The 11,215-nt window shown below is 45.4% G+C and overlaps 1 protein-coding gene across 1 annotated transcript in view; it reads right to left on the bottom strand.

The window, feature by feature from the left end:
• Nucleotides 1-11,215, bottom strand: part of FANCI (FA complementation group I) — a 66,804-nt gene that overhangs the window by 502 nt on the left and 55,087 nt on the right. Inside the window, 11 exon segments of the mRNA XM_019640096.1 lie at nt 403-504; nt 800-895; nt 2,172-2,246; nt 5,956-6,015; nt 6,100-6,153; nt 6,705-6,892; nt 7,204-7,297; nt 7,476-7,544; nt 7,641-7,768; nt 8,616-8,667; nt 10,784-10,900. Coding sequence (XP_019495641.1) covers nt 403-504; nt 800-895; nt 2,172-2,246; nt 5,956-6,015; nt 6,100-6,153; nt 6,705-6,892; nt 7,204-7,297; nt 7,476-7,544; nt 7,641-7,768; nt 8,616-8,667; nt 10,784-10,900 — 1,035 coding nt within the window.

Genomic DNA, 11,215 nt, shown 5'->3' with positions numbered 1-11,215 from the left:
TCACATGCTGTGGGGCTCAGATGTGCTACTGTAAGTGGTGGATCTAAAGGGAGAGGGCAGACCAGAGGAGGAAAGGAGGCAAGAGACTGGCCTAACCTGAACTAGTCAGAGTGGCCCGACTCGCAACAGAAGAGGAAGTAAACTGGTTTCTGAGCCAGAATGCTGGGGCTAGTCAGTCATTTTTCAGTGGTTCACCTACAGTAAGACCTTATTTTGTCACCACCACCTTTCTGGACACGTGTACTCAAAATGTATACAAGTCTGGACACCTTGGTGTGGTTCAAGTTTACAAACCTTCTCTTAAGAATTTTTAGTTTCATCTTTGCCTGACCACCTTTCAGCCCCTTCTCTGTGGCTGCTCCCAGATAGGCTAGAAGCAACCCGTCAGAAGCAGACACTGACCTCTTCGTTGGCCGCCTCCTCTCGGAGAACCACGTCCAGGATGTTGCCTTTGATCTTGAAGTCCCGCGAGGTGCTGAGCTTCATGTGCTGCATCAGGTTCACCTGTGACAGGATTGTAAGCATGGGCACATGCTCCTACTGTAGGTCCGGCCTGGGACAGCCTACACCGTTTCTGCTGTACCTCTGACAGACCCTTCAGTTCCTATTTAAAGCACACACACCCTGGATCTGTTTCCTACGTGATGTTTGGATTCAGGCCATCGGATCAGAAACAGAAAAGGATTGTAGTGTTGTTGTCGTCAGTGTTCCCCCTCCCCCCGCATCTGGGCTGCTTCAGTGTGCCAGGTCCCCCAGGGTAGATGGAAGATAAAACGGTAGAAAATCAGAGTATGTTTACCTTGGACTTCTTGGAAAGGCGGATGAGAAATTTTTCATACTGTTCAATGGCGAAGATGAGATTTGGGATTGCCCTGGATTCCCGAAGAACTGTGGCCTATAGGAAAAGGAAGGGAAGGCCGAAATTTCAGGTTCAAGGGTTTTTGAAGTTTCCCTCTAAAGCTGCTCATGGCTTTGGGGGAAAGCTGATGTGTCTTTCAAGCAAATGCTGTTTTACTTAGGTCCCAGTAATGTAAGATTTTTGGCAGTTCAGGCTTATCAAAGGACTTAAATGCTAATAGAGATTGCACTGAATCCTTCCATTCATAATCCCTAAGTACTTGTTACCTAGAGACTGGCTGAGCAAGGGCCATTTGTAGAAATTTGGTTGCCTCTCTGACTTAATATTCTGAAAACAGTGAGCCTATCCTGCAGCGCTACTTCCTCTTCCTAGTCTGCACATGGATTTTCACTACTGGGATTCTATCATCTTTCCCCTGGTTTCAATTATAATTTGTAGATCCTTCCAACCATTTCTTATGCATATAGATGTTTCTGTATTTAAGAAAACCCACAAATGAGGACATTGTTCTCATCTTTGTAAAAAATACCTTGGAGATAATTCTCTATCTGAGCACTTAGATTTATATTTTTTTCATGCCTGAACAGTATCCTACAGTATAAATGCACTATAACCCATTTAGTCAGTCCTCTATTCGTGACAACATGCTAAAAAGTGGAGTTACTGAATTTAAGTGTGTGCACAGACCTAAAATTCAGCCGTTACTGCCCCATCGCCCCCTTGAGATTGTACAAATTCTCACCTTTGTGCACGTCCCTGCACCCTCATAGGCTCTTAAAACACTCTTGGGGGAGCACCTCCTACACTCACTCACTTTTCCTAAAACAATCCTTCTCAGTGGGTATCCTAAACAATTTCTATTTTTTAAACAAGAGCTCCAGATTTTCTAGTGCTTCCTGAATAAAGCAAATGGTTTTTGGTTCAGAGGAAAAAGATGTTTCATCTGAACATAAAATCTGTGAGCTGAGAAGCACACACACACTTCCCCCCCGTTTTGTTGAGATATAATTCACATACAATTTATCCCTTTACATTATAAAATTCCATGGTTTTTGTTTTAGTATATTCAGAGCTGTGCAACCATCACAACTTAGACATTTTAGAACATTTTCATGCCCGCAGAGAAAACCTATACCCGTTTTAGCAGGCACCTCCCCCAGTCTTTCCAGTCCAATCCCAGCTCTAGGCAACCACTAAGCTACTTTCTGTCTCTTTTAGATTTGCCTATTCTGCACAATTTTTGTGACCGGCTCCCTTCAATGCTGTCAAGTTTCACGAGCCGCCACAGTCAGGAGCTCTTTCAGCGGCTTACCATGGCCACGGCAACAGCAGCAGTTTTCTTTGCTTTCTTTCCTCCTGTATAATTGGGGCTCTGAGTCGTCTTGTTCTAGAGCAACAGAAACACATTTTCTTATTCCTGAAGACTGTAGCAGGCTAGTGGTAACCTAGGAAGGTGATTCCAGCCAAGCATGGGGACTCCTACGGGGCCCAAGTCTGGGTAGAGAGGCTATCCCACAGCAGATGCTGGAAGATGGGAAACATGCTGTGATGTTTATAATCCTCAGTTTTCTATTGCTGTGAGGTTTACAATCTTGCTCTTGAAACTAGCTCATGGCGGTGAGGACAGGACCAACTGTTATTGTGCCAGCCCCCCAAGGGACTGGCAAGGTGCAAAAGGATGGTTAAAACGGGTGACTTCCAGGTTACATGGTAGGAATCAGTGTTTCCCTACTGGGCAGCTGGCTAAAAGGGTCCATAAAGGAGGAGAAGCTGGAGAGGCTGGACCTAGGGCCTGCAGGCTTCCTACTCAGGGACTTGCCAGCTATGTCTCAGCCATGTGGTTCCACGCTTGGGAAGGGTTTAAAAATCAGAACCCTTCCTTCCTTCCCTATGTTGCAGAATAAATAACTCCTGGAGAAAGTAAGAACTAAGAAAGAAAGGGAACCGAGAAGTACAGGACTCAGAGGCAGAAGAGTCTGGAGAACCAAGTGTGAGGCACACAGAGAGGAACCTTGACTACGGGTGGGGGGGTGGGGGGGGCCTACGCCTTCTAGGACTGAACATTCCATGTTCCATGGACAAGAGAATTAAAAACAGAGACCTGAAAATGGAAAGAAGTTATACCACCGGAGCCATGTGAGAGGCAGGAGGCTTACTCCACGTTGGCATGTTCTAGAAAACAAGTGGTAGGGGCTGACGTGAAAAATCTATTTTTAGCCCTGGAAGGCAGGGTAGAGGATGGTGATGGCAGCAGGTGAAGCCCCCTTTTTTAAGGGAGGGGCAGGGAAGTGGCCACAGGTAGAACTCGTGACCAAGTGGGAAGTGAGCCATCTTCCTAGAGGTTGTGCCCAAGATGGGACCCTCCTGAAAGTTCTTACACCAACCCCATGCACTGCCCCTTCCCGCAGAGCCACGTAGGACAAACTGTAGCGGGAGGAGAGGCACCTTTTAAAGAAGTGCACTTCTGAGCAGCATGCTAAGGCTGCGGGACAATGACTTGCACTGCTTTCTTCCCATTGAGATCCAAGGCTATGGAAAACGAGAAGGGGCTGTAAGGGTAGAAATAGTTCTCAGGAAGATGTGGCAAATGCAATCCTGATTTCTAGGCAAACGCCGGGGAGGTAATTCCATTAAGTAATCCCACTAAGTACATCTTACAAAGTCAGAGAAAAATGTTTGCTTGTGGGTCAGATGACTTTGTCAGTAAAGCTTTCAGTCCAACATACATGGGAAAAGGGGAAATATCCAGGGGCTACATACCTAGTTTTTGAGTAATACAGAAAAAGGAGTAACAGTCTAGGAGGTGCCTGGTGATTTGCAGAAGAAAATGCTTGAGAATGGGGTCAGAAACACAAAAGCCCTAAACCCTCCAACATTTTACACGTCGAGTATCCAGTATGACTCTAGAGTAGGGGTTGGCAAGCTACAGCCCATAGGCCAAATCCAGCTCACTGCTGGCATACTGTCTATGGCTTTTATGCTGCAATGGCAGACCTGAGTATATGGCCTGTAAAACCCAAAACATTTACTATCTAGCCCTTTACAGAAAAAGTCTGCTGACCCCTGTTGCACAGTCAGACTATCTGGGTTCAAGTCTCAGCTCTACCTCTTAACGAGCGTTCTGTTCTTGGCACTCACATCTCTACTCTTCTCTCATCACTTACATGGGGATAACTACCAGTCACAAAGTGGTGAGGATGAATAAGTTGGTGCATGGAAAAAGCTTAACACCAGGTAAGGGTTCTCTAAATGTTAGCTGTTCTAATAAAATGAAAATGGTCTCACAGCAGTGTTTCCCAAGCAGTACTCTGAAAACGCTCTTCTGCCAAATAGGAATACTTACTAAAAGTAAGTTATACTGAATAGTTTTGAAAACTACTGAACATTTCTCAGATCTCAGCAACATTAATATGCTTAGCATATGAAAGATGAGAAATATGTACAAGTATTTCTCAGTTGTTTTTTTTTGAGGTCTATCTCAGTCTATACAGCACACTTTGTGAAATGTGGCCCTTTACAGGCATCATTAAGACCTGGAGATGAGGAACTCAAAAGCTGAATTTAAGAATGGAGGGGGGCCGGCCGAGTGGCGCGATGGTTAAGAGCTGGCTTGGGACACCAGAGGGCCCCGGTTCGGATCCCACATATGAGGGCGACTGATCTGCCTCGCCCGGGAAGAGCGCAATGATGGTGCCAACTTGGACCAGTGAAGCAACGTCTTCCACAATTAGACTGAAGAACAAAAAGACGTCCACTTGTCTGTTCCCCTTCCCCCAATTCCCCAGCGCTGTTCCCATCCCCCCAATTCCCCAATTAAAAAAAAAAAATTAGCCCTCCTAAGAAAACATATTAAAAAAGAATGGAGGGGTATATGCTATATACAGACAACAGATTTGTTTGACAGAATGGCATCTAAGTGAAAACTCAGCAAGGACCACAAATAACAGCTTGATGAGAACAGACAAGGTGATAGAGAACCTCCACTACTAGTACATTGAGGATTCCTTTGGCCAAACCCAGGTGACAGGCCACTTGGTCACTGACTCTCAAAGGGAGGGAAGGTGGTGCCCTGAATACACATAATGAGGTGACTTACCGATGGTGCAGAAACAGAAAACCAGTGGGCATCACTATCAGTGCTCATAATCCATGGCCCTGACATTGGTTCTAGAATCTTGGCTGGGATTGACCCATTCGTGGGCACTCTCTTTGATTCTTCAAAGATCAGTAACTGCCTTGCAGTAATCTCAACTGCAGTGACTAAGTGGCCTTGGGAGACAGGTCACCCGTCACTTCATGTGTTTAAGCCAGTGGTTCTCACCTGGAGCAGATTTTGCTCTTTAAGGACATCTGACAATTTCTAGAGACACTTCTAGTGGTCACCACTGGGGGGCTGCTATTGGTATCTGGTAGGTAGAGGCCAGAGATGCTGCTGAATACCTTAAAATGCGCAGCACGGCCCCACAACAAGGAATTATCTGGCCCAAACTGTCAATAATGCTGAGATTACAAAACCCTGGTTTGGGCCAACAGTAAAGGGGGCTCCAATGTTGCAAGAATCTGATGGTATCTGAGACTAGATGACATTTAAAATTTCTCCAAATCCTGAAAGAGTCCATTACTTTATTAATTTAGAGGGAGGAGAAGGGGGGTCCGGCCAGCTGACAGAAGCAGCTCGTATTCCCTCTACCTCCCTGAAAGTGCTGCTGCTGCTCACACAACGCTTCAGCCCTGATCGCGGCCTGCCTTCACGTGCTCGCCACTTTACTCACATTCTCATTGGCACGGATTGGGAATCACCCAGAAATAAACCAAGTTGCTGAGCCCAAGCATGTTTATTCTTTCCCTGCTCTACATGCAAGCATATCAGATGCTTCTCTCACCATTTAGATAAAGCTAGCTCTTTGTGTGTGACTAAGATTTCCTTGGTGTGAAGACTTTAAGCCTTGGCTTAGTCTCAAATGTGCACCTTTGGCTGTCATTAAGTAGGAAAGAAACTTTATATACACTCAGCTTAGGTGGCCAAGCAGTCCTCTGAGAATGTGAGTCCTGTCTTACTTGAAGCTCTATTTTGGTACTGACTCTGAATCACTTACCTGTATGTACGAAATGAAAGAATAGCATAGGGGGGTCAGATGAGAACCCGACAGCTTCACCTGGAGCAAAGGAGAAGGAAACCAATGTAACTAGACATAAAATGTACCCCTCCCCCATTCCTGAGAAAGGCATTCTCAACTCACCAGCTTCTCCATAATTTTTGGAATTCCTCTGGAGTTCTGATACACCTGGAGATACTAACAAGAGATTCCTAGATTTAGCATACCATCCTATATAAATGTCCCGTGAAACTACAGGTGACTCAGTGGCTCACTGCTCTGACTGGAGAGGGGGAAGAAAAGCTACTGGATTCACGGAGAATCCTACATACAAGGCCACCTTATTCCCTCCTGGAAGCGCCTAAGCTTCCCAAACAACAGGCAAGAAAGGGTTTCTGTTGCTGACTTGTTCAGCTCACTGCTTTAAAAACCTTTCAGGATGACAGTCCCTGCATCTAGAAAACCAGTAACTGCTGTTTTTCCTTTTAATTGAATCACTGCTAAACTCACAACTGAATTACCTAGTTCTTATCACTCACTGCATGTCTGCTGAAGACCAAAAGAGTCAAGTGCAAGGAAAGTTTCTTGTTAACAGATACTCAGCAGCATTAACTTGGAACTCATGGCAGAGTATGATGACTTGCAAAGATGGAGGCAGAGCCCTGTACAAAGGCACTTCACAGCCTTGGCCGCCCTTGGCTGGCTGGGGCAGAATGGTGGTGGTAATCCTGACCATCTCAGATACTCACATATCTGACAAGTGCTGTAAGAATGGTGTACATCTTGCAAAGGTCCTTTAACAAGGTGTCCACACAGCTGCCCGATGGCAGGGCTGTCTGCACCAGCTCGTGGAAAAATGTAAGCAGGGTTCCCAGTTCCATGATGATGGCTTTCTCAATGGGATGATTTGCAAGGGCTGCCTGCGAAGAGGCCTCTTCTGAAGGGAAATGAAACAGGCACATTCAAACCCAACTGGCCTTATTTTCTAACTAAAGGGAAGGAGATTTAGAAATCAGCTCAGCACCATTAACTAGGAGGTCTGTGGGGAAAATGAGCATGTAACTCATCATGCAGAATGAATTAATAACCACACTGTCATAAGCCACACACTACTGTCTACTTTCATCACATCAATATCGATCTCAAACAGCGCTCAGCGCCTCCACTTTTATTCAGGAGTCCACTCTGGATTTTGGTTGGCTGTGCTGTCATCACAGTTCCATGAACCCTACCTTGACCTCATCTTACCTGATGCGGTTTCTTGGCTCACTTGTCCCTTAAGCTTGGTGATTAGCCAGTCCACTTCTTCTAGGACCTTCTCAGCCTGACTCAGAACAAGTAACTGTGAAAAAAAGAATGTCTGGCATGGCTCACTGCACGTAGCTGCTGGCGTCATTTGATAGCCATGGCCACCTGCAGGTGGGTTACAGGCCTCATGACATGAGCCACTATAATTTTCACATGAAATAAAATCGAAGGAATGACAAGGCAACTTCCTAAGCTCGGGGATCAACACTTACACAGACAGTAGGGGCAGCTGTTCTCAAATTCACCATTGCAAAGTGGTCTGTTTTCTCCATCTCTACATCCTGGGGAGGGGAAAGAGGTGAGCTGTAATGGCAGTAAGGCTGTTCCCCTGACCTCTATGCCCACTCAACGTGTTTATTGAGGGGTTGCTATAGTACCTCGTCTATGTCTCCAAGATGCCCGTGGATATCCTGGGACAAGTCACGCAGGAGGGTGACAGGACTCTTATACAAAGCATGGAGGCTGAACAGCAAATTCATCAAGCCCTTGCAAAACGGGGCATCCTCTACAGAAGGAAGGAAGGAAGGAAAGAAAATCAAAAGATCTAAGTCATAACCCAGTCAGTCCTTCAGGCGCAGGGGATGCCTAACCAGAACACATAACTTGTCATGTCCCAGGCACAACATCCCAGTGCTACACACGCTACAACCAAACAGCTCACCCACAAAGGTGCACTTCTCTCTATACGCCCAAAGGGAGACGTTTCTCAATGTCAGTCAGTCAGTACCACTGTGTGACTAGTACCCTGATCAGGGAACAGTTACCAGCATCCCAGAAACCCTCTGCCTCACTCACCCTACCAAGGAAACTGCTATCCTAATTTCTAACTTCGCGTCTAGTTTTGTCTGATTTTGAACTTGATCTACATGGAACCATAGTTAGTACTTCTTTTGCATCTGGCTTCTTTTGTTCAACATGTTTGTGAGATTCCTCCTGGTTTTGTCAGTGTAGTTTGTTCGCTGTCACTGCTGTACAGTACCCCACCGTGTGTATACATCGCCCCTCCTTTATTCTACTGCTGAGGAACATTTGGGTTTGTTGTGCTTATTAATATAGCGTTGCTGTGAGAATTCTTCCAGCTATTTCTGTCGGGAGTGGAACTGCTGGGTCATAAGCATATATTTAATTTTAGTAGTTAGGTACTGCCCAACAGAGTGGTTATACCAACTTGTGACTCCACCAGCAGTGAATGAGAGGCCCGACCGCTCTGCATTCTTACCAATACTGGTATTGGCACCGTGCAGCTTTCTCATTTTGGCACGCTGGTGAATGTGTAATGGGGAATATCTTCTGAATGCTATTTAGTGATGATTTTCTATAAAGCCTAAAAGAAAAAATGGCAGGAAACTTACCCCGGCTGTTTTCCTTGCAAATCTTAGATGTCCAGGATAACATCTGCACAAACTAGAGATCATTCAGATATTAAAGAAACATGCCAAGAGACGGATCTAGAAGAGCCCTATACCCTTCCCAATCTAATCACCTGCCAAAACATGTGCCTGGATCTGAAGAGGCAATCTACTGGAATAGTGTAAAAAAACAAGTCCAAAGTTATGAGGCTTACTGAAACTTTCCTCAGAATATAGCATACGACTTGAATCTCCAAGTCTGTGCCCTCATTAAAGGACACATGTCCTGGGGTCTGGCCTCTTACCCGAGAGCTTCCCCTGCCCAAGACCACGATCGAGGGCTCCTTTGTTCCTTCCCACGCCCCAGTCTCCACACTTGAGACATCCTTAAGAATGTTAAGCTGGCAGAGACGTGTAGGAGAGTGAGATCCTGGCTATAAACACAGAATTAGCTTTTAGGAGCCAAGAGGCCAGAGGAGGTTAGAGGGGAGTTGGGAGGGGCGGAGGAGAAAAGAAAGAGCAAAGAGGCAAAAACCGGACAGGTTTCTTAGGTGGGGAGAGGAGGCTGTGTTCCTGGGATAGTGGGTTCTGTGTTGCTAGACCCACACAAGCTTTCTGGTCCAGCAGGTCTCTGGAACAGGTGTTCAGCCACAAACGTCCTGAAACGCTATGATACTTAAGTGCAAAATGACCAGTAAGAATTCTGCTTTTGATCTCTTGTGGGAAAAGGTAGATTCAGAGCCTAATTCTGAAAGCTCTCTGACCTGATATAAAAAGGTCTCCAGATACAGTGTGAAATGTAAGCAGCAGGATGCAGAACAGGCTTTTGTGTGAAGAGGGGTAGGGTCGGGAAAAAGAATCTATATTCATATTTGCTTCTCTAGGAATAAAGACCCTCTTGAAGGATATATAGGAAACTAAAAAAAGGTATTTACTTATTTGGGGAGGAACCGAACAGGTGGGGGACAACGGATATGAGGCATACCGTTTACTGTAAATCGTTTTACAATCTCCGGTTTTCAAATCCTAGGACTTTATATCCTCTTCAAAATTAAAAAAAAATAATTCAGAGACTACCTGAAATTACGGGGGGGATGAATTTTAAAATAAAAATTTTTTCTGTAAGTATTAGCCTTTCCAAATCCATTTATTTTCCCTCTAATGTCCTACTGCCCTGTGTTTCTTTCCCAGTCTTCTGTTCTTTGCATCAAAAGTAGTGGATGAAAGAATGAAGCTGAAAGTACAGTGGGGATGAACTGTCTAGGATAAAGTGAGTCGCTAGCAAAAGGGCCTTTCTTTGGGCTACTTGAAACTCAGAGGACAGGAAAATCAGGGCTTTTCAGCATTCAAACACCATAACTCCCTGTAGGTTACAGTCTCTTAAAGACTAGCCCTTCCTGAAGAAGCAAGGGCTCCCATAAGGAGCCTTGGGCCCCAGGGCTCCAACTTGTCTTCCTCACAAATCAGGAAGTAGATGTGATAGGAGCACACAGCCCTAGGCACTCGAGGATGCTTTTTATCATCATTTAAGGAAATTACTCTTGAATAGGACAGACCCAAAAATGAGGTCCTTCTCTTATGCCTCTCCATGTGTGAATGCTCATGTGGGTCCACAATTCTATGCTACACACATATACACAAAACACATACAACCTATCTCGGCAGAGTTGGTTCTGCTTTGGGATTGCAGTCACACTTTCTGATTTAACCCTCTTTCGTTGAATTTCCCCCAAAGTCAGTACCAGCTAACCTTGCTGAGCAAGCCAACTACTAAATGTCACCTACCTTCTCAATAATTTATATTTTCATCTTAAAAAAGAAGAGGAAACACTAAGAGTGAGTAAAAACACACTCTTGATAAAGACACCAAAGATAAACAAGACTTTTTTTTCTTTAGTGCTTACTGTTGACTCGTGACAGTGGCCAAACAAACAGAAACAGTGTGTTCTTGCCCTGTATGGCCGTGTATAATTACGTCATGATAGAAACACTATGCAGGAGAGGGGTACATCTTAATAGATCTTACATGAGCTCAGGAGCATAACTATATATCTACTATTTAAAATAAGCTAGACTTGAGGACATTCAGATACACTCCTTTCAGACACACTGCCGCTCGCCTTCTCCGGGATGCGGGACGCTGGGTGGGACTAAGCGAGTGGCGCTTGTACCTCAGGGGAGGAGGGCTCCAGCAGCTTGGACAAGCTGGAGAGAAAGCTGACGAGTAGGACGGCTTCTCTGCTATTAAAGTCTTCCTCTTGGCCGCTGAGTAAATTCAACAAGGACCTCTGAGAAAGGAAAGGATACAGACACGTTAGCAGGCACATTCCTACCAGGGAGGAGACATGTAGCCAGAGAATCCTAAGGCTGAGACAGAAAGGATTCAAAGCTACCAAAATTACAAGAGGACAAAATGTGAAAATAAACTCGACTGAATAGCTCCTTTGCTACCCTGTTTTCGACTATCAAGCATTCTCTTAAAAACTATGGACTCCTCGGGGGCCGGCCGAGTGGCTCAGCTGGTTAAGAGCTCACTTGGGAGCGCCAGCTCTGAGCAGCAGGGCTGCAGTTCGGTTCCCACATATGAGGGCCAGTGACACTGC

Source organism: Hipposideros armiger, unplaced genomic scaffold, assembly GCF_001890085.2.
Source record: "Hipposideros armiger isolate ML-2016 unplaced genomic scaffold, ASM189008v1 scaffold_48, whole genome shotgun sequence".
NCBI classification, from domain to species: Eukaryota; Metazoa; Chordata; class Mammalia; order Chiroptera; family Hipposideridae; genus Hipposideros; species Hipposideros armiger.
Note: the sequence above shows the minus strand (reverse complement) of the source record. Positions and strands in the feature narration are given on the sequence as shown.